This window comes from Microtus pennsylvanicus, chromosome 10 (assembly GCF_037038515.1).
Source record: "Microtus pennsylvanicus isolate mMicPen1 chromosome 10, mMicPen1.hap1, whole genome shotgun sequence".
NCBI lineage: Eukaryota > Metazoa > Chordata > Mammalia > Rodentia > Cricetidae > Microtus > Microtus pennsylvanicus.
Window position 1 is genome coordinate 94,292,477 of NC_134588.1, and position 24,013 is coordinate 94,316,489.

A 24,013-nucleotide genomic window follows, 5' to 3' on the forward strand; every position below is an offset into this window, starting at 1 on the left:
AATTTTCAAGATTGCCTCTGACTCGCTCTGCTTTATTCTCACAGTAATGTTCCAGATGGCTCAATGCACTAAGCACTGACATCATAATGAAGAAATCAGCTAACAAAGTTGGAGTGTGTATTACAGGGGAAAGTCGGTATCAATATGTAATGATATTAAACTAACGATGAGCTATGAGAACAGTTAGAAGGGAAGTCATCCGCTGGGAGGGTCCAGTTTCGATGGCTCCCTGTCATGGGGAATAAAAGATAGCACGCATGAAAGAGTGTTAAAAGTTAGAAGACATCTCGAAGATCTTGGGCATGGCTATAATGAAATGAAAACAGCAGGTAAGGACTGAACAGATAGGTTTTTCTCATTGCCTTCGCCATCTTGGCAGCACTCTTGGTTAGAGGCTGTCCAGACCCCAAGACAGGAAGTGATGAGCACAGAGAAGACAAGAAAATTGTTTAAGGTGACCAGCTCTCAGCTCCCACGTATGATGAAAAGGGGAACATATTTGCTGAGGTACAAGGGGATGATCAGACAGGGAAAAGTGAAACTGCCATTGTCATTAACAACTGCCCAGATTTAAGGAAACATGGGGTAGAACACTGCGCTATGAAGGCCATAACTGACAGCTATCCCACAGTGGCAACGATGCTGAGTTGGGCACAGCATGCAAGCTCAACGAGAGTGTGCGCACTGGCTGCCACGGAACAGGTGACTCTGATATCATTACAGGTAGTCAGAAATGATTAGGAAAAATAAACCATGTCAACTACTTTTTAGAAAAAAAAAAAGCAAAATAGAATATATTTTGTCTTTAAAAGAGAAATTTAGCAAATGCCTTCCAATCACTAAGAAAACATTGTTTCAGATGCACCCTGCATCCACTGTCGGTAATTTGTTGGCCCTGGCAACAGATTAACTATCTAGCAGGAATAGGAATGTCACACCCAGCCTAAGCACAGTGTGGTAATAATAAAGTCATTATTAGAATGAAAATGACAGCCGAAATAGAGTTTCTGTTCGTTGCTCGTTTCTCTGTTTTATGCACAGTAGTTAGAAATATTGAGTTGTCCAGTGATACTGCAATGGAACCTAAGCCTAAGACCCAAGCACTCCATCTCCCCCGTTCATATTTCCTTAGCAGTATTTTTTGGTCGTTTGAATTGTTTATATTTTAAGACATAATTGGTAACAAATTCTACATTTTAATTACTTAAGATATTTACATGCTTAATATCACTCTTTGTGTCCAAAGGACGCCTTTTCAAGTGTATCCTTGAAGCATTTCAAGTTCTGCAAATTCTATCTGGATATTTGATTAAAATATGGCACAAAACACTTGCTTTTGTTTTCATAATTACAGTTTTGAGATTATAATTACCTTCGCGTTCCTTTTCCTCCCACCAAAGCTTCCCATATACCTCTCCCAATTCTCCTTCAAAATCACAACCTGATCTTTCATTAATTGTTCTTACATGCATATATGCACTTACCTATATATATTCCTAAGTATACCCTACTCAGTCTGTATAATATTACTTGTATGCATGTTTTCACTTGGTTGATTGGCGTGTTCTCCTCCAGGGAAAACTGCCTCATCTACTCCCAGCTTTCCTCAGTTGCTCATAGTTCCTTGTGTAAGGCTGAAGCTTTTATCCCATTCATTTGCCATGTCTATCGGTGACATCCTTCTTCAGCCCCCACTGGGTCAGACATGTTGGTGAGACTTCCGGACTGCAGCCTCTGACATTCTTTGAAGCCACAATCTCACAACAAATTCTATGGTTCTCTGACTCTTACAATCGTTCTGTCCCCTCTTCATCAATGTTCCCTGAACCTTCAGTAGCCGAATGTTTTACGGATGTGTTCATTGGAACTGGGCTCCATGATTCTGCATTTTGATTGGTAGTGATCTGGGGCTTTTGCTGTTGTTTGACTGGTTGTTTTGGTTTTTCGCCTGTTTGTTTGCTGTTTAAATTCTTCTACAGTACTGGCAATGGCATAGAGGGAAAATGATCTCCCCCTGAGCTATGTCTGCAGCCTTCTGTTTACCTTTTTACCTTGAGACAGAATCTCCTTGTAACCCAAGCCAACCTTGGACCTCAGATTTTTCTGTCTCTGATCTGTAAGGAGCGGGATAACAGTCCCAAGTCACTAAATCCAGCTGAAATACTTAACTCATAGTTTGACAAGACCATAATCATGTGATTGTGAAAAAAGTTGATTATCTCTTTCTTTCCCATCCTTTTTTTTTAAAGGTCTTTATGTGGTTTTGTGGATCCAAAAAGTGCATTGGAATGATGACTTTAGGGGACCAATACTCAGTGGTCCCTCACACCCTTCCACGGATCTTGTATGTCAGTGTGGGAGCTGTTTTTGAAACGGCAATGTCTTTCAGTAAATCAATTACTTTCTCTGTGGTTAAGATGATTTCTTCAATGTGAGTCTCTGTCTCTGTCTCCTTTCATCACCTGATGAAGGTTAATATTCATGAGGATGCCTATGTGTTTGTCTTTGGATTCACCTTCTTATTTAGCTTCTCTAGGAACATGAATTATAAGCTCAATGTCCTTTATTTATGGCTAGAAACCAAATATGTGTGAGTACATCCCATGTTCCTCTTTTTGGGTCTGGCTTACCTCACTCAGGATAGTGTTTTCTATTTCCATCCATTTGTATGCAAAATTCAAGAAGTCCTTGTTTTTTACTGCTGAGTAATACTCTAATATGTATATTAGAGTATATTCCATACTTTCTTCATCCGTTCTTCCGTTAAAGGGCATCTAGGTTGTTTCCAGGTTCTGGCTATTACAAACAATGCTGCCACCGGACAGAAATCTCAAGGTCCAAATCAGGAGCAGAAGGAGACGGAGCACGAGCAAGGAACTCAGGACCGCGAGGGGTGCACCCACACACTGAGACAATGGGGATGTTCTTCCGGGAACTCACCAAGGCCAGCTGGCCTGGGTCTGAAAAAGCATGGGATAAATCCGGACTAGCTGAACATAGCGGACAATGAGGAATACTGAGAACTCAAGAACAATCGCAGTGGGTTTTTGATCCTACTGCACGTACTGGCTTTGGGGGAGCCTAGGCAGTTTGGATGCTCACCTTAGGAGACCTGGATAGAGGTGGGCGGTCCTTGGGCCTCCCACAGGTCAGGGAACCCTGATTGCTCTTCGAGCAGATGAGGGAGGGGGACTTGATCGGGGGAAGGGGAGAGAAATGGGAGGCGATTGCGGGGAGGAGGCAGAAATCCTTAATAAATAAATAAATTTAAAAAAAGATGATTTCTTCAGTTATAAGGCTGAAGCTATATAAACATTATATTTGAAAGAGTGACTTTCAGAATGTGAGTTCAAGGCAAACACCCGACATGCTAATAGTTACTGTGTGTCTATGTGTGGGTCGGTGAATGTGATCCAGGTGCCCATGGAAGCCAGAGGCATCAGATCTGAGAATTGAATTTGGGTCTTCTGCAAGAGAAGCAAAAACCTTACCTGATTAGTTACTCTTCAGTTCCTGGCTAGGATGATTTTTGTCGATCATCTTTTATGCCTTCACCTATGCCAGTGCTCTCCCCTCCTCCACCTGCTCACTAAGATTTTACCTTTTATTAAAAGTTGACATCATTAGTAACACTGGCTTCCAGATTTAACAACCACAGAACATTCAAAACCAACAAGAATGTCCCAGACATTTAGAACATAATTTATAGCTGCAGTGTACTATGACTTTGAGAGGGCCCGTTAGCCATGCCAAGAGTCTTGGCCATTCTGATGTGTAGACCTTTGACCTGGAACAGACTGATGATTTTAGAAAATATGAAATATACTTCATCAGTTTCACTTTGTCCAAAGGGCAAGACAGCTTCATTCCTCAGTGGTGCTCAAGTCCCCTTTAAGGTATCAGATCCATGTGCTTGCCCATCACATGGGCCACCTCAGGTTTCCACCTGGGCATGAAAGACCTGGAAATCTACAGTGTGGGTCTACAGTATTTTCAGAGAGGTGCAGAAGAGGGCATTGGAGTTTCTGGAACTGGAGTTACACATGGTAGCAAGCTACAGTGTGGTCCTAGGAATCAAACCCAGGTCCTTGGGAAGAACAGTCAGTAGCCTTAACTGTTGAGTCAATTTTTCTTAATTGCATGCTTGCTAAGTATTAGCACGATTCTTAGCCTATTGCTCTTTCTTTTGGATTTCTCCTAAAGTTTCTGTTTGTAGCTTTGAACTTGCCTAGGATACTATAAGGGGAAAACATTAACAGCAGAATTTCTGATAAAATATCTTTTAGAGTTGTTTTCTAGAGAAACCTGTTTTTGCAGAACCCATGATATCTATTCCTATTAAAAATATGGACAGAAGAAAAAATATCCCAGGATGGGTCAGTTTCAGAAAGGAACATCTCTAGACTCTTAAAAGCATCTTAGTATTAGGTAAACAGTACCCCAGGCTTAATAGAAAATTTACATATCATTTTCCTCTACCTTGTGTTATTTTTTTTTTTGTGAGGAATCAAGTTCAGTAGCTTGTGCATCTGTACATGTTATGGAAATACTCTACTATTGAAGTCCTGGCACCCAACCCTATTTTAAAAGACTCACTAAGGGTCCCAAGCAGGACTTGACCTTACAGTCTCTAACCTGAATGTGAAGTATTGCAATCACGTATGTATGCATACCACCATGCTCTATTCCTGCTATGATTTTCAAATTGAGAACCAATTACATTTTGGTGTAATGTAAGAAAAGCTTAATTCTTCATAAAAGCCATGCTCCCCAAGCCCATTTGAATTTTGTTTCTTTTGACGTGAACCTGTACAGCTACCCACATGATATATTTAAGCCTACATCAATCACCTCTGTGTAACACTGATATTTCTGCAAGCCTTAGAAAGTAAGGGAAAAGAAACAGAGCACATTTAAGTTATCACATTTAAAATCAACTTTTTCAAAAAGCTCACACACTGCCTAGTTTCCCATGCATGGCTAAAATCAAATCAACTAAAAAACTGGGTACACAGAAGGAGGACTGAAATAAAAATGACTAATTACTCTGTGTCCAATAATACACAATAAACCAGATTATACTATTTGAGGGGGGGTTGTAGGAAGTTTCTTGGCTTCATTAGTTAATCAAATTTGCTGAACGGCGGTATAGAGCTCTGGGGAGGAAATTGTTGGAATGGACATAGAAAGTTAAAAATGCTTTTCTGAACCCTAAGAGCTACCAGAGTCTGGGGGTATAAGATGGCGGTGGTACAGCATCTGCTCAGTATGTGCAAAACACTGAACTCACTTTTTTTAAAAAAAAAATATTTATTTTTTTATTATGTATACAATATTCTGTCTGTGTGCCTGCAGGCCAGAAGAGGGCATCAGATTTCATTTCAGATGGTTGTGAGCCACCATGTAGTTGCTGGGAATTGAACTCGGTACCTTTAGGAAGAGCAGGCAATGCTCTTAACCACTGAGCCATCTCTCCAGCCTCTGAACTCGGTTTTAGAGATAGCTGCGACTCTAGCTCGGTGGTAGAGAGAGCCCTTGTCTCACATGTGTGAAGCCTTAGGTTCAGTGTCTAACGCCCCCTCCCCCCAAAACAAAAAAATCTTAGAGAAGATTGTTGTCCAGCAATTTTTTTCTTTCTCATTGGTGGCAAGGCATCTGCAAGGCGGTGTGTTAAATGTGAACGTTTCAGATAAAGAAGCAAAGTAGCAATGAAAAAGTGCTTAGAGAAGCGGCTCCCTACGCAGTCTGTGACACAGAACCTCCGGAAACTAATTAAAGATAAACTATATGAAAGTCAGAGAGGCCAGCTAGGGATCTCTATTCACTGCTCCCTGTTTTCTTCCCCATTGACAGTGCTTCTTAATCTAGAGCAGGCACCTGTCTTTTGGACTCCCCTGAATCTTTTTAGTAATTTCACCTGTAAACCTCTTTAAGTGACTTGCTTTGCAGGGGCCTTTTGTTTAATAACGGTCAACGGGCATTCTCACAAACTCTTTTGATCTCAAGGGTCATTCCTTAAGCATTGCTACATGCAAAATTAATGGAAACTTATAGACTCTGCAGTGAACTGAGAACTCTGGTTTGTTTCCTGCTGTGGTTCTCAGTGGAAACAGAATAACTTCCAAGTCAACCTACAGAAGGCAATGGAAGTCTTCCAACAGTGAAGCTTGTGTCTAGTTCTATAGAGGCACAGAATTTTTGAATGTCAAGGGCATGAGACATTGAAAGAGCACTAGCTCAGGAAACGTGTTTCTTCTGAAGCTAGGTTAATCTAAAGGTGATGGGACGGTGGGTGGTGGATGTCTCTACAGATATTATCAGAGGTTTGGTCAAGTCTTGACTTTAAGCTTCTACTTCATGAGTACATTAATAATGTCTCTTTTATATTCTTACACCACACAGATCCTCACCCTTTTGAAGAAAGTGGAGAGTTGTTACTTCATGTGAGGATGGGTTACTTTTGACACTCAAATGTTTGCAGTCCTGATACTACGTGCTGTATCACAAGGCACGGTGGGATTGCATGTCATGTCATTAGGAGGTCTTTACCCTTCTGTGTTCCTGATGCTTCAAGAGAACTCGGGTGAGTTATACTCTCCACCAGAACATGGAAGCTGTCCCAGAGGAACCACATCTGCTCCTCACACGTGTTCCTGTTCCACAGGTGCATCCCCTGACTTTCTCACCTTGTTTTTACTTGCTTGTTCCAAGACAGATTCTCCTCTACTCCTGGGTTATAGTACATATACTCATAAATCCCCTTAGTTGCAAACCCTGATTATTCCAGGAGAGACCAACATTATACATTATCTTCCTCTATCACTTTCATTTTTAAAAATGTATCCGAGGGCATTGGCATCCTAAGATGTTAATTCTAATTGTCTAAATATGGGTATAACTGTTGACAGTATCTCCTCCCTGAATTCACTGGCCTTATCACCCAATCCTTTCCTGTTGTTGAGCTATCATGAAGCCCTTTATAAATTCCTGAAGCCTTTTATGCATCATTTTTTTTAAAAAAATTTCACTGCCTTGCCTTAAATTTCTGCTCCAATTCAAGCCACAAACCCATTTCCTTTTTATACAAGCTGATATTCTCTAGCCCTCTTTTCAAGAGAAACCCAATTTTAAGCATCAATAAGGCGATTTCCCTGGTTCAAACAGAGCTGAGGGTATATCTAAATGGTGGGACAATTGTGTAGCATGCTCAAGATGTTGTCCTTAGTCCACAGAACCATGGTGAAGGGGATCTGGTCCCAGTTAGGTTGACCAGTGGGTGGCTCAGACCCATGGCTGTATGGGCAGCATGAAATGGACTCTATGGTTATAGAAGAATAAAAGTTATAAAGTTGGAAGGCGTTTTGGGAGGTATTGGATGGGAAAAAAACAGGAAGAGATGGAGCAAAAAAAGTGAGAACAAATGATGGAAACGCATTGAAGGCTTGTATAAAATTATCAAGAAATAGATTAAAACAAATCTATTATATTAAGACATTAATTTCTTCTTTTTCTTCATAACAAGATTCTAAGTTCTTGGAGTTGCAGCTCCTGTCTTCTCCTCTTAACTCATGCCCCTGCACTGCCCAAACACGGCATCCTTTCACACAGGTTACTGAAGAGTTATGTGTGCTCTTTTAGGCATCTGTCCTGTCATAGAAGCTTCCCTTCTGTTTGGATGAGTCTAACACACACCTTACAAAAACTCTAAGCTGTCACCTTTATCAACCAATACCATTGATCCAGGATCCCTGGCAAAATTCTACATGGTTCAGGTTATGTGATACATACTATGAAAAAAAGCTTAAAGTATTTTTGTTTACTGAAATATCATTGAAAACATTAAGTAGTTCTTTTACAAGAAGTCCTTCTTTAAAGCTAAATAATTTTTATATGTTGTCAAAGCCACACAAACATGAAAGTGTAGAAAATTTCTAAATCAACATCAAAGCAAATAGTCTCACTAAAACCTATAATGATTGTTGAGCCAGCTAGCAAATATCTAATGAACACCTCTTAGGCTGGACTTTGAATCTGGGATGACAGGAGTGAGCATATGGAGTCTTCCCGTACTTTACATGATTGTCAAGGGGCATTACCAACTGCTACCGTGAATGACTTTATAATACCAGATGGAATAAAGTCCTCAGAGAGGGGAGAACATGGTGTTAGGAGAAGACGCAAAAAAGGAAAACCAGTGTGGACAGGAGAGATGATTTCTCAACAGAACAAATGGATGAAGAGCAGGAAGTGTTTCAGATGGTAAGGATATCCTGGGTCCAATTGGACAATGACTTCGCAGGCTGGAAAAAAAGAGAGCACTGTGACAAGAGGGCCAGGAGATTTGAAAATACCAGTGTATTTTCATATGCCTGTGGAGCAGGAGAAAGTGGTATGAAAGAGGAGGTAGAACTAAATTCTGAGGGACAAAAAAACATATCAGACTAGAGTCACACTAGAGCAAATGGTCGTGAGACAAAGTAGTTTATAGCTATTCTAATAACACCTGATGGCAATGTAGACTCAAGGAGAAGAAGTTATAGGAGAGACAGGGTAATGAGAACATTCATATAATAATCTTTATAATGACAAAAAAATGAAAAGAGGCTGAAGGTAAGACAATGAATCTCACTTTGGACATGTTGAATTTGAGGGGTTCTTTGAGATATTCAAATAGAAATATTATATTAAAAGCTAAATTGAATGAAGGTCAAAGAAAAACTTGAATTACACGAATGCTTTAGCATAGAATTCATAATGAAAGCCATGAGCAAGTGGCATTACCCTGAGACAGGAAGCAGAGTGCGAATTCCACCACCGCGCCACAGCTTCTCTTACTCCGGGATCATTAGCACAAGGACAGCCAGCCCGGGAGAGGCTAGGCACCGGGCTCCCCAACTCTAAGCCAGTCTTTCTTTCCCCCTCACTGATTCTCTGAATTGTGTACCTGTAAGGAGAGGAATCTGCAAGAAACCTTTAGGCCTAACCCGCAAACTTCAGAGATGAAGAAAGTAGAGGGGTTTAGCCAAGGACGTGGTGACCCAGAGAAGAAACAAAGACCAGGACATTTTATAAGCACTCTGGAAGATTTCCACCTGGGGGTGGGGGCTGCAGACTGGAGGCTGGACTGAAATAGACACGTCTTTGTCATGCTGAAAAAACGGCTGTTTGGCCCAAAGGAAAACTCAAGGCCGAGGTCAGAATGGCAATAGTTTTCAAAATCAGTTTCACTATAGATTAAATATTAGCATACAAGACAGAAATGGATGAAAGGTTGAACTTCCTGACCTTTCAAATCATTTGCTACGAAACAAACTCATAATTTTGAATATCGTAAGAAATAAATTAATGTATTTACAATCCCTAACTACGTGGTACTTTTCTAAATTACTGATTAATATTTATGCCAAATATCAACATGAAGATAAATCACTATCATTAAAAACAAAGCAAAGAGAATGGCAGCAAGGCATGGTGTGGCCATTCTGCAACCCCAGCACGCAGGAGGCTGAGGGGAGGAGATAGTGAAGAAATCCTGCAACCCCAGCACGCAGGAGGCTGAGGGGAGGAGATAGTGAAGAAATCCTGCAATCCCAGCACTCAGGAGGCTGAGGGGAGGAGATAGTGAAGAAATCCTGCAATCCCAGCACTCAGGAGGCTGAGGGGAGGAGATAGTGAAGAAATCCTGCAATCCCAGCACTCAGGAGGCTGAGGGGAGGAGATAGTGAAGAAATCCTGCAATCCCAGCACTCAGGGGGCTGAGGGGAGGAGATAGTGAAGAAATCCTGCAATCCCAGCACTCAGGGGGCTGAGGGGAGGAGATAGTGAAGAAATCCTGCAATCCCAGCACTCAGGGGGCTGAGGGGAGGAGATAGTGAAGAAATCCTGCAATCCCAGCACTCAGGGGGCTGAGGGGAGGAGATAGTGAAGAAATCCTGCAATCCCAGCACTCAGGGGGCTGAGGGGAGGAGATAGTGAAGAAATCCTGCAATCCCAGCACTCAGGAGGCTGAGGGGAGGAGATAGTGAAGAAATCCTGCAATCCCAGCACTCAGGAGGCTGAGGGGAGGAGATAGTGAAGAAATCCTGCAATCCCAGCACTCAGGAGGCTGAGGGGAGGAGATAGTGAAGAAATCCTGCAATCCCAGCACGCAGGAGGCTGAGGGGAGGAGATAGTGAAGAAATCCTGCAATCCCAGCACTCAGGAGGCTGAGGGGAGGAGATAGTGAAGAAATCCTGCAATCCCAGCACTCAGGAGGCTGAGGGGAGGAGATAGTGAATATGAGATCAATCTGGGCACACAGTGAGTGACACTGTGTCTCAAATAAATGAAAGCAGACCAGACTTCAGATGCTTATTCAAATACTATGAACACATTAGAATACTAACAAAGCAAATATTCCTCTCATGGGTCCTAAGGACCAGTATGTATTGTAAACTTATTAGACCCTTAGCCTCCAAAGCACCCATGATTATATAAGCCAAAAAATACACTCAAATAATACTCAGTCTTCTTAGAATGCAATGTATTCTCTAAGAAAAAGCATAAAAATATATTATTTCAACAGCTTGTTAAGCAACAAAGTACCTACTTTTGTTGTCAATTTTGATTCTTTCAAGCATGCATGTAGCTAAGGTAAAATAGCACGACTGTAAAATACTAGTACCACAAACAAATATCTTTAAAATGTGAGATCAATGGTCTCCTCTAGCATTCATGGCTTTTCTGCTCTGTATGGGACATGGGTCTCTATTGTGCTGACGTTCAGAGTCTGATAGGAAGCATTTTCAACTAACGACAGTGCCACGGACTGCCCCGCCACAGATGTCAGATGTGAGAAGAATGAACACCGTAAGTCACAGGATATGAATTCTAGGGAAACTGTTTCCATGCAGACTGGGACCTATGAAAGTCATTTTAAAAAAAAAATGTCAGAAAAAGCTACAGATATGCCCTTAACTTTGCAGTTATTTTTTTTTCCAATCTGCAGAAACAATGGCACAAATTTGAGTAGACATTTTATATTGTAATGGGGAACGTATGACCAAAGTCCAGATCGATCACCCTACTTGAACTGAGAAGGATTTGAGGCAAAAATTACTCCCGGAAGCACAGCAGACACTTCTCAGCTACCGTCTCAGAATTCATCTCAGGTGTCTCCTATATATAACCCGAAACAATCTACTATGCTCACATCCCAGGGCTCCCACATACCCAATTAAGGCACTAAAAGGCAGACGTGCTGGGGAGATGCTTATTGGGTAAAACACTTGCTGCACAAGCAAGAGACTCTGAGTTTGGTCCCTAGAAACCATGGAAACCATCCAGGCATCGTGTAGGCTTGTAACCCTAAGGCAAGAGAGATGGAGACAGAGAGAGCCCAGGTGCTCACCAATACACCAACCCAGCCAGAATATGGAGCTCACGGTTCAGGGAAAAGACCTTGCCTCAAAAAATAACACGGGTAAGCAACTGAAGAAGACACATGTGCAAAAGTGCACTTACATATACACAGACAAAAACAACAATAGATGACAATGGACTTGGGTAATTCTCAGTGGTAGCGCTCTGGAACTAGTATGTGCCAGGTTCTGGATTCAAGTGCCAGTACTACAAATATATATATGTTTATATATGTATTCATATTTATATGTATTTATATATATATATGTTTATATGTGTATTCATGTTTATATGTATTCATAGTAATTTTTGAGGTCGCTCAGGCCTATAGTTCAGGAGGCTGACGCAAGAGGGTCACTATGAGTTTCAGTCCAGTCTGGACTGCAGAGTGAGACTCTCTCCTCAATAAATCAAATAAAAAGTAAACAAGTAAAAAAAATAATAGGATAAGTAATGAGTCATGAGAAAAAATATGAATAGAATATTAAATTTACCAAAGAACTTCAAGACAGAAAAGAATAAAATGAAATTATAGTTGTATTGTTTAAGAAAAAGAAGAAAGCGGAGTCACATTTATCTTCCAATATGTTGTTTTCCCAGTAGTTTATTACAGGGTAAATTTATTTTTCTGTATTGTTCTAAGCAGCATAGAAACCATGAAGTGAACATTTTGAGAGTGTCCTTTAAAAGATAAGAAAATACCAAATTAGCTGGGCGCTGGTGGCACATGCCTTTAATCCCAGCACTTGGGAGGCAGAGGCAGGCGGATCTCTGTGAGTTCGAGGCCAGCCTGATCTACAAGAGCTAGTTCCAGGTCCGGAACCAAAAAGCTATGGTGTTTCAGGCATACCCCACACCCAGTTTTTGACATGGGTTATGCAGAGCCAAATTTAGTATGTGTAATCAGGCCTGTACACCCAAAACCATCTCTCCAAACCTCTCATTGCAACATTCTACACAAACATTTAAAAGCTCTCTATCACCCCTGCTCATCGGAATTTCAGTCCTGTGGTTGGCTTTTAGAGACACAAATTCGAGCCACCACTGCTCATGACCTGTTGGCTGTGTCATTGCCCAGTTCTCAGCATGGTAAACACCGGGGTGGTTCCTGGTGATCAGATCCTTCCTGGCTTTCCCAGTTCCGAGCAATGCTGTGCTTCAAGACTCCCTCCCTGACTTCTCCTTGGTTGTCTGCCGCTCTCTCAACTTCCACATCCTGTCTACATGGCATTGTTTTACACATCACTATTTATTTTCATGTGGTTCTTTTCTCTTTTATCATATGCGTTCATTCTGTCTTTCAAGTGAGACCCTGTATCGAGTTAGGACTCTTGGTTCACGTCATGTCTTACACTCATTTCCAGGTTCTAAACACCGTAATGAAGGTGCCATGGCATCTTACTAGCTGCTGTTTAACAACACACCAGAGGTTCATGAGACACACAGTGAAGAAAGCGGAGCTGTGCTGGATGCACACTTACCAGAGAAGACACTAGGTATCTTGGAAAGGAAGCTTTTGACAGTGCGGATGGGAATTCCATTTTTTTCATCTTGCATGCGTGCTATGACATCTTCCATCTAAATGATAAAATAGAGAAAATGGTGAAAGTTGAATTTTGGAGGAAATTGCTGTTTCATAATATTTGTACTCTAGCTTTGCCTAATGAAGAATAATTCTACACTCTTGTCTTTCTATAATTTATTGCATTTATAGTTTTAAGACTTGCCAAACAAAGTAGGAAAAGGGTAACAAGTGGGGAAAGAGACTATTTGGGGTGCATTAAACCAGCGATAAGGATTTTGTGCTTTAACATTGCAGGTTATATAGTCTTCGGCTTTAAAAAGTGGGAATAAACAGTAACCAGGTAAGAAAGCACGGTTGGCAGATTCACATCGTCTCATATTGGCTTAACTCAGGCCAAAAGCAAGTGGATGCCTGGCAACAATCTGCGTGGACTTTTCTTTAACATGGGAACTTCTACAGCTTGGATTAACATTTGAGTTCAATCTGCTTGGAAATGCAGGGCAGACTGAAAACCACTGGCTGCTTCACTTGCTAGAGTGAGAGGAAGAGAGAGGGGGGACCTTTGTGTCCAGTTGGAAGATTGCACTGTGACATCTTTCTTTCATCTTGTTCATCCACTCTCCTTTACACTGAAGTATTTTCACAATTCTAAAACTGTTCAACCCCAAGTCAAGGTAAGGAAGACCTGTGGGAGGCAGAGAGAGGGGTTGAGAACAGCACAAAACAATGGCCGGCCCACAGAATTAACTAACCAGGGCTCATAAAGCCTCATGAGAGAGACTGGATCAATAATCAGGGAGCCTGAGCTAGGTCCTTTGCATGTATGTTATGATGTGTAGCTTGACATTCTTGAGGCACTCCCAACAGTGGCAGAAGGGATTTTCTCTGACTCTCTTTTTCATGGTCTTGGGACCCTTTTTCTTCTACTGGGTTGCTTCATCCAGCCTTGATATGAGGGGATGTGCCTAATCTTACTGTAATTTGTTATGACGTGTTTGGTTGATATCGCTGGGAGGCTTTCTCTTTTCTGAAGGGAAATGGAGGAGGATGAGTGGATCTGAGGGAGAAGGAAGGTGTGGGGAGGAACTGGGAAGAAAGGAAGAGGGGTCATGGGCTATAATATACTGCAGTCAGGTTGCAATGTATGAGAGAATAGTAAAAAGAAATCTCTTCATCACTGAGCCTAAGGTGGAATTTAGTTCTATAGTAAGCATTCAATCAAAGCCTCAGCGTCTCTTCATGTGCTTCACACCTATGTGACATAAATACACGCAAGGATTCCCAGGCTGTAGTGTGTGACTGAAAGTCCATTCATTGAGCTACCCTTTCTGCAGTCAGTGGGCATCGTCCCTCAGTCAGACTCCCTATCAGGTACTGGGCTATGAAAATCCGTAAAATAGCCTCCCTGCCCTTAAAAAAAAACCTGCAGAGCCAGAAGTGAGCAGTGAGGTGAAATGAGTAGAGCTCGCAGTTTAGTTAGCTCTGTAACAGCATCCATTTCCCATCCCAGTAATTACGCCATGCTTATATAAGAGGCTAACAGGAAGGGAAGCCAAGCATGGCCCGATGGGAAATCTCTGTGTTATTTTTGCATCTTTTCTGTAAGTCTAAAATTATTTCAAAGTAAAAAAGTTTAAAAGAAGCCATACTCTATACTTTACATCAGTGAGTCACCTAATTCCCACCACACAGTTCCAGAGTGGTTTTCAACTAAAAAAAAAAATCTAATTTGCTTGGATAAGTGTCATTTGATTTCTTAGCATTCAGAATACCTGGGTGGCAAAGGTTTTCATGCGCAACAGGTCTAGATTCGACTCTCAACACTTGTAATTGCAGTACTTTGAGCGAATTAAATAATTTCACTAAGACTTACTCTCCTTTTTCATAAAACAGAAAGGACAATGTTTAGAACCAATCCTTTAAAAACATTGTCTGGGCACCTGGTGTTGGCACTGGAATGAAATAAAATAAAGTGCAACGATACAGCCAACACAAGGCCTGGCAGACACATAGGACAACCAACACTGGACTCGAAATGTTCCATGTACTTCTGAGACTCAAGAATGTCTTTTCTCCATTTCAGCACATGCAGACATCCATCGTTGTATCCTGTTGCCTGAAAACATCCCAGTGTTAACTCCAGGGGAGCCAGCTCATGGACACATGAGCCAGTAAGAAGTATGCCGCCAACTCAGAGCAAGCCCCCAGGTCCATTCCTCCTCTCCCGGCTGGAAGTCTACACCCAGATCTGCTCCCGAGCGGCAGCTTCAGTGATTTCTCAAGTGTGGTCAGAGAAGTGAGCTTCAGAACTGTGACACACAGTGCATAAATAAGGGGGCTTAAGGTTGCTCTCTCTTTTCTATCCCTTTTTGCTTGATTGATGTGCTCAATCCAAACAGAAATGGAAGATATTTTTATTACTGGGTCTCCAAAATCCCTAACGGTAATCAAATACTCTACTTCAGTAGTAAGGATAGCAGAGTATAGAAACATAAAATAGACATTCTGACTTTTGTTACTGCTTGCCCTTGATTCACCTGACACGATGCTCAGAAATGAAGAATAAGCTGCTTCGTCTGCCTCATATCAGCCTGTAAGCCCCTGTATTATCTGCTTAAAGGCTTAACCGGGCCGATGAAACAGCCACAGAGTCCCCTCTGCCTCCTCTGTGCTCTCCCAAGAATGTGGCGTTGATGAATGCGGGTACAGAACAATGAGCAAAGGAACTTTGCCCATGAAGTCACCTCTATGTGAAGGGGCACTCCGGAGCAAGGCTAGGAGGATGACAATTTAAAGTGACCTGTGTTATAGCAACTTACAGTCTTTTTCTTTCTTATCTTTTCTTGATTTGGGGTCTTGATATGCAGCCCAATTTGAGAGCCTTCTGCTTCCATATGCAGGAGCTAGATCTGAACCATATTTTGTATAATGGGAAAAAATTTTAACTATAATGTAAAAACTAGAATTTGTACTCTAAACTGAAAATACAATTATGCAAAGTTGTTTAGGTGTTTGAATATTTGTTTGGACATGATTTATCCATACATGTCACCACAGGGTACATGAGCATTAACTAACAAATAAATAAAACAGCAGCAAAATCTAATGCAAAGAAAAAGACAGTAACCTGGTTCCTAAACCCTAAAATGAACAACAAAAACTGCCTATTAAAAGGTGGTGCACGCTTTTAGTCCTGGCACTCAGGGAACAGAGATCTCTGTGAGTTCGAGGCCAGCCTAGTCGACAAAGTTTGTTCCAGGACAGCCAGGACAAAGCAAGTACACAGAAGAAACTGTATCTCGGAGGGGGGGGGGGGAGCAAATCTGTCCTCTATCTTAGAATGTCAATTTGATGTCAGTCTTTAACATAGGTTAATTAATTACCTTAGAAACATTAGAAATACCAATTGTAGGAGAAAAGGAATGCTATCCACAGGCAACCCCAGTAACTGAGAAAAGTGGACAGCAAAAGAAATAAGAGATTGCAAAATTAATTCTAACAAGTATTAAAAGTCTCCAGGACAATTTAGTTTAAGACCAAGGGGATAAAAGAAAAAGAAAAAAATTTACATGTTTAGGAGTTCCATGAAAAGATATAAGATACACATGCATGCGGTATTCATGTGGTGGTATATATGTGTGTGCATAAGTATTTACACAAACACACAGTATCATTGTTGTCTTTAAGAAATGGGTACTTATCAAACATCCTCAAACCCACAGACTCTCATGTGCCTCTTATGAAACGACATCATCTTTCCACATGTCCTTGCCCCACCATTCTGGGCTCATTATATACTCTTCAGGTTCCTGATAATACCCAACACAATGATTGCTGTGAACAGGTACTCGATTGGATCTGCTGAGTTAAAGCCAAAGGAACAAGTCTATGGATCAATTTTAACTAAGATTTCCTATAGATGGTGCTTGTATCGGGTCCTCAAAGAGAGGGAATTTGATTAGAAAAATGTTAGGATATTTGTATATCTAAACCAAGAACCATGTGAACTAAAAATAGTTAGAAGAAACAAGTCTTCACCCATTTCTGACAGGTGAAAATACTGCACTCAGATTTTCTTCTTTAGGAATGTCCCTCCTAGCCTGCTTTCTCTTTCAGTTCCACTGAATGCAAGTGGAACTGCATTTATTAGAGAAATTTATTAGACTCATTTATGAGAGAAATTTCTTCCATGAACATGTCACATCTAGCTCGTGGCTGGGACTTTCTGCTTGCATATGTGACTCCAGTTCACAGCTATATATAAAGTCTCAAGATAAAGGATCTGTCGAATGACAACATGGGCTCCTTTATGGTGGTCCATGGCTGCCGTTTCTTCTGGAGTAGCTAAACAGCCGCTCAGTGCCGGGATGACATTCACACACAGATCAGGCTAAACAGTGGCAGCTCACACACTCAGGGGGCATCAAAGGCAAAGCACATTGTGAAGACTTATCTTTAAAGAGCTACAGTGTATTGAGGAGAGGCCCCAGACAGGACCGCACATTCTGATGGGAAAGCTTCTTATCTCTCCGCTGTTCTCAACAGCAATGGGAGCTCAATTCAATTAACCACACAGTTGTGTTTACCAGAAAGGTTTGTACAACATCATTAGCATGGACTTCATCAGCTCCAGTCACCCTCTGAGACACCCCGACTGCCAGCATGGCACCCAAGTGGGGCTGAAACATGTTATACCGCTACGGCTCTGAGAGAGAAAAGATTCGATCACAATTTCACAGGAAGTTTTCCCACTTTGTATTGTAACCCACCATTAAGCACAGACATTTGGCGCCTTAACGAGAGCCTCCCTGAGCATCTTGAATGGGTGTTTCTTATGTGCACATCCTTTCAATGTATCACGTGCACCGTCATTTTCAGTGCTGGCTGTGGAAATGAGAGAAAGGACCACGAAAGTGCTTCTTGGATTCCTTAGCCATTAGGTGGAGGCAGGTGGGCTGAAATTCACATCTGCCCACATGACACTCTCCCTTTCAGGGAGCTTTTCCAGGGGAAAGCGCGATGTGTGCTTCTGAGCAGAGAAGTTCTAAGCAGAGAGAGCAGAGTGAGCTTCTAGTGAGAGTTAAATAATAACGAGATTATGATTTACAGCCCAAACTGGATTTTTGATACAATCATTCAATTAAGGCTGTTTGTAATTGATGATTCCCCCCATATTGCAACTCATTTCGTTCATGGAACCCGCGGTTTCATCATTCGTAACAATTATGAATATGGGCCAATCTGAACTACTTATGGAAATCTAGCCTAGATCATTTACTGGATTTTTTTTAAAAAAAAAAAACAACAATAAAGATCAAAAATTTTACTTGTTATGATTTTTTAAGAAAGTTTTATAATGTGTGTCATTTTAATTTTTTAAAAAACAAAAGCATTTCTTTGATCTATCTTAAGGAATATAGCTTCAACTCAAATAAAGTGGGAAAAAATTTTAAACAATGTTCATTATATTTGTTGAGACTACGTGGGTTGTAACTGGGAAAAAATAACAATTTATCATTTATTATTTTAATATTGATTAATTAATGTACAAAGTACTGAGTTTATTCTAGGATTTCGCACTTGTGAGTAAGTTCTCTGTGACTGGCGTCCCCTTTTCATTTTTTTTTTTAATTTGGAGACAATATCTCACTGTTACCCATGTAGGCCTTGAATTTTCTTAGCTCTGCCTCCCAAAGTGTACTAGAAGTGTGTACTACAAGACCCAATCAAAACTCCAATTTAAATTGGTATGAATAAAGAAAAGTTTGGCTTGGTTTTGCTTAACTTGGGGGTGATGATGCATGTTCACACATGTGTGGGTGTGTGAGCACATGGGACACAGGTGTGTGTGTGTGTGCATATGGAGGCTAGAAATTATTCCTAGGTATTGCTCAGCACAAGCCATTTACTATCTTTTGGAAGCCAAGCCTCTCGCTAGACCTTGGCCTTTCCGGTTTGTCTAGGCTGGAACAAGCTCTCAAAAAATGAGGAGGGCAGCTCCTAAGGAATGACAACCAAAATTGAACTCTAGCATCCACATGCATATACAAAACACATGAATCTATACCTCCACACACATGAACATGTGAATTCATAACACACACACACACAAAACCTATCAGAGAACACACAACCCCATGGACTGCAATTTATGTGGCTGTTCATATTTCTTCTTAGTATAATCTAAAATTGCCATACTGTTCTTCCACCTTTCTACTTCAGCCACATACACACTTGCCAATGGCTCAGGCCTCACCTTATACCTGTGCTCTCTGCAGGGTCCCTCTTGCTCCCATCTGGGCCTGTGCAAATCCAATTATACTCCCAGGATCCGTCAAATTTTAATATCTTACTAAGTCTTTCTCATTCCTTTCTCTGATAGCAAATACTGTCTCCTTCTCCTGTGACATACGTAGTAGTGCCCCCTTCATGTTCAATGCCTGGATTTCTGTCTCCCTTTTTCTCTCCGAGGCAGAGAACATAATTATGGAAGGTGTCTGGTTTTATAAGCCTCTGTCCTGTTTGCACCTTCTTTGCTTTCTTGCATTTGTGTGTTTACTTCTGTCTTTTTTGTTTTGTGTTGTGTTATTTCATGGAGTGTATTCCGTCTTCTGCTTCATCATTCATTTATTTATTTTGGAGACCGGTGTCTCCCAACACAGCACCGCTTGGCCTTGAAAATGTAATGCTGCAGTCTCCACCTCTCGAGTGCTGGGATTATAGATATACACTACTAGTCCCAGCCTTCTGCGTTGTTTCACCCCGAGTATACAAAATGTTGCCTGCATAATTAGGGATATTTTCTATTTAATTATTACAGAATCCCTATTTTAATAGGACTAAACTACTACACTTAATTTTGTTATTCAAACATCTGTTGTCTCATATTTTGAAGTTAAATATCCTTAACTGCTAGCTATATTCTTGGTGAACATTGTGGACTCTTGCCAGGAACTTTAAAAACACAATTGACAGACACAGAAATCACATTTTTTTTTTGGAAAAAAAAATCTTTCAAAATTCAAGGTGTGAGAAAAGCCTTTCCTGAAAATATTGCTTACTCTTAGAGACTGAACATTTACCAGACCTTGCAACAATCAAATTGATAATGTGTTTGAGGCCATTTATTACGATGTACTGTCTGTTTCGCTACTGGGTTCTCAGGCCGTTTAAGTTCAGCCTACCTTTAAGAAAACTTTATAATCAACCTTACCATGACTTGGACTTTTCCTCTAATCAGTTTTTGCAACTGAAGTTAAGGACATAGCTTTCATCTCAAATATATTGTTCCATGCCCTGATACAGGAGAGAGAGAGCGAGAGAGAGCGAGAGAGAGCGAGAGAGAGAGAGAGAGAGAGAGAGAGAGAGGCAAAGGGGAGTGGGTGTTGTGGAAATCATTTGCTGAAATCACCCAATAGGTTGAAAGCAACCGTAAAGAAACACATATCCACAGAAAATGATGGAATAAATATGTAGACATATAGATGGGTAATATCTGTTCAAGTTTTGAGTGCTCTTTTGAGTCAGTGGGCTTCAGTAAAGTAATTTTCATTTATACACTATCATAAAAATGATTAAGACAACAGATTCCCCATTCCTTTCCCACACCATGTTTTCTGTGATGTTCAGTAAATACATAGCACAGCCCTGTGCGAGAAGCAGAAAATATGGACAAAGAGAAGACAGAGGGGGAGGTACTGAGAATTAAAATTTGGGCTTGCTCTTGGTTTAAACCACTTTAAGAGGAAGAATCTTTTTTCTATGATGCATCACGGACATACCAAGATAATGGGAAAAGTAATTGCCAGTCTCCTTTTCTATTGCTTACATCTCTCCTATTCCTAGAAAAAAAAATCAGTAGTCTTATCAAATCAACTTTCTCTGGGGAGAGTGGGTCAGAGCCCCTGACACTAAAGGGCCTTCCTTGTAGAGGTTTTATCAATGCAAATGCTTCATTTATGAGGTGTCCTCTTCCTTCCTCTCCTATTTTAGCATCTGGAATCAATTTCAAACTCACCCAGTTGATGGAGGCCATGGAGGCTGTTCGTTTGTTCCTGGCTGCTCAGACCCGAAATAATTACACAGAATCTTTATTAATTGTGATACTGTTTAGCCAATAGCTCTAGCTTCTTATTGACTAACTCTTACATCTAAAATTAATCCATTTCCATTGTTTTATATTTTATCATGAGGTTTGTGGCCTATCAGCAAGGTTCCAACATTTCTGTCTCCAGTGGTGGCTACATGGTTTCTCTCTGACTCCACCTACTCTCCCTCCCTCCCTCCCTCCCTCCCTCCCTCCCTCTCTCTCTCTCTCTCTCTCTCTCTCTCTCTCTCTCTCTCTCTATATATATATATATATATATATATATATATATACATATATATATATATTCCAGCCTGGCTATGTTCTGTTAAGCCATTGGCTGAATGCAGCTTCACTATTAGCCTATAAAAGCAACACATATACGGAAGGACTTCCCATACCATTCAGCCAACACAGTTTAGCAAATATAGACTAGTCATTCCCTAAAAATAATGTTAATAAATATTTTAAAAAGCAGACATTGATTTGGCTGAAAAGAAATGTAGAGCATGCCCTGAGATTTTGGCAGAAATGACAAATAAAAATGTCAAAAGCTTGCCATTTAGAACATTACCAGGAAAGGTGGGGATACTCACAGTCCACACCCCCACAGAGTAGAATGGATTTGCAACAGCTTCGGAACATAGGTATTGGTCTTATGATTCAGCTTTTTAACTTCCAGTTTCTCCTTACAGCCATTCATGAATTTGCAGTTCATAAATGTTTGCAGATATTTGCTGAGGCCATTTATGATTCCCTGCTCCTTGAGCAATCCACTCTGTATGTAAATTACCTGTGACTGTTCACCTGGTCGAATACCAAGATAATAGGAAAAATATGGTTCATTTCTGGCTATTGGATAGATAGCAAAGGCCATTCCCAGATATCTGTGCAATAAGCATTCTCCCTTTCTGCGGTGCCTCTTCATTTCTCTGGAACAGCAATGTACCTGCTCACTCCCAGCTCAGTCCCATGCTGAAGACCAGGGCATGGCAATAGCATACACAATGGAGTAAAGGGCCTCTGCCACCCTAGAACTGACTGAGAAGTGCAAATCTGTGACCAGTGGTTAAAAAAAAAGTTGTGTCATTGGTGATTTGTGATCCAAACACCTTTTAAAGCCCTGGGTCACATCTGAGATTCCAGAAATACCAGTAGAGGTACAATCTATTACTTAGGAACTTATAAGGCCTGGGATTCAGTGATGTGGGGAAGGCAGGAAAAAGAGAGAGCAAAAGCAAGAAGTGGAGAGAGAGGAAAGAGATATACCAGTTGTCCTGAGACTTTACTCAAGTCTGTTTCTCATCAGCTGAGAACTCCCATTCAGCAAGTGATTTGGCATCATGTCATGGGTACCCAAACATTTTGGGAATATTGTATTTAAAAAAAAATTCTTCTACCACAAGCTATAGGATCTCTCAGCTACTTTTAAAAGGGCCAGTGCTACCTAAGAAATATTTTTGAGCTCTTAAGAAAGGAATTTCTCTAAACTATCATATATAATCTATGTCATCAATGCGAGACAAGATCAAAGCGGTCACAAAACCTATTGTCCCTATGACAGATAACGGACAGAACAAGCTTCAGAAAGAGGTGGGTGTGCTGTCCCAGTTTCAGAGGCTTCAGTCGGTGCTTGCTGAGCCACAGCCTGGGGCAGTACAGCATGGTGGGAAGTATGTGGAGTTGGAGGCTCTCCTCATGGCAGGGAGAGACAGAGAGAATGGACGCTGAGCATAGCGGGCATGTTTCTAATCCTAGCGCTTAAGAGACTGAGGAAGAAAGGCTGGTGCCAACCCGTCTACACAGTGAGACCTTGCCTCAAAGAACAGATAGTTAAACACACGACTACAAAAAAGAGAGAGAATTTTTACTTAAGTAACACTTTAATGATTGCTCTATTATTAATTGTGGCTGAGAGACATGCAGCGATAATATTTCATATAAGGGTGAGTTTACCATCACTGCCACCGTATATTAAGCAGTGTCCTGCCTGGGCCCAGACAGCCTAGTCTAATAATGAATACTCTGGCTCTGATTCTCACTTTTTATTAGTGTAATCACTGTTATTGTTACTATTATTGTGGTATGGGAGATAAGACGTGTGGCCTTGGACCTTTGCCCGCGCTAGACCAGAACCCTTCCTTGATTGTTTTAAATGATGTCTTGCTATGTGGCTCAGACTGCTGTGACCTTGCAATCTTCTGGTCTCTGTCTCCTGAGTCCTTGAATTATAGATAAACACTATACGCCCAGCAGATTTTCAGTTTAAAAAGGAAAGTGAGACATTACAACCTGAAAGTCATGGTGGGGGCATGCAGAAAGGACAAAGTTTAAGCATGCCCATGAAGAACGTTCCTTCCTGGTATGTACACCAACATACTATTCTTGCCATGAGCCACATAAGGACATACTGGGGAATAACTGACTGGGCATATGAAAACAGTCTCCTGCCACCTCCTGATGCTGTAGCCATCACTGCTTTGAGTCATCACAAAGCCATTGGCAGGCAGCACAAGTCTTGTTTGTGTTGATATCGGTGTGAAAAGACTAGTGAGCTTCCACGATTATACCCTAGAGAATATTTGAAAACAGTAATAAATGGTTCCTGGTGATGTATTTAGTATACTATAACTTTATCATTAAAGTGGAATATGGGAGGCTTTGGAGGGAGGAAAGAGATAAAGGAAGTGATGAAATTATATTATAAACTCAAAAAATAATTTTTAGAAGTATACATCCTCTACTAAAGAAGTAAATGTTTACTCAAAGTCACGTGTAAACTAGTGCCTCAAACATCCCATGCCTCCCCTGTCTTTTAACTGCATCGTTTGTTTTCAGACATGCACAGGGTGAACCAGTGCACTTAACATCAAACACGCTTGTGCATCCTGGATCTAGCAGGAGCAGGCATTACCTGTATGTAGCTGAGGTGTGTGGAGGACTGTACCGTGTGATTTCTATAAGATACAGTGCTTAGGACTTGTTTCTCTATTCAGTGATGC

At 41.0% G+C, this 24,013-nt stretch overlaps 1 protein-coding gene across 4 annotated transcripts in view; it reads right to left on the reverse strand.

Annotated features, from left to right (window-relative positions):
* Rgs7 (regulator of G protein signaling 7) overlaps nt 1-24,013 on the reverse strand; it is a 357,666-nt gene that overhangs the window by 147,730 nt on the left and 185,923 nt on the right. For all 4 annotated transcript variants that reach the window (XM_075989209.1, XM_075989210.1, XM_075989208.1 and 1 more), the window contains exon 3: nt 12,882-12,978. In XM_075989209.1, coding sequence (XP_075845324.1) covers nt 12,882-12,978 — 97 coding nt within the window. The remainder of the gene's footprint in view (nt 1-12,881; nt 12,979-24,013) is intronic.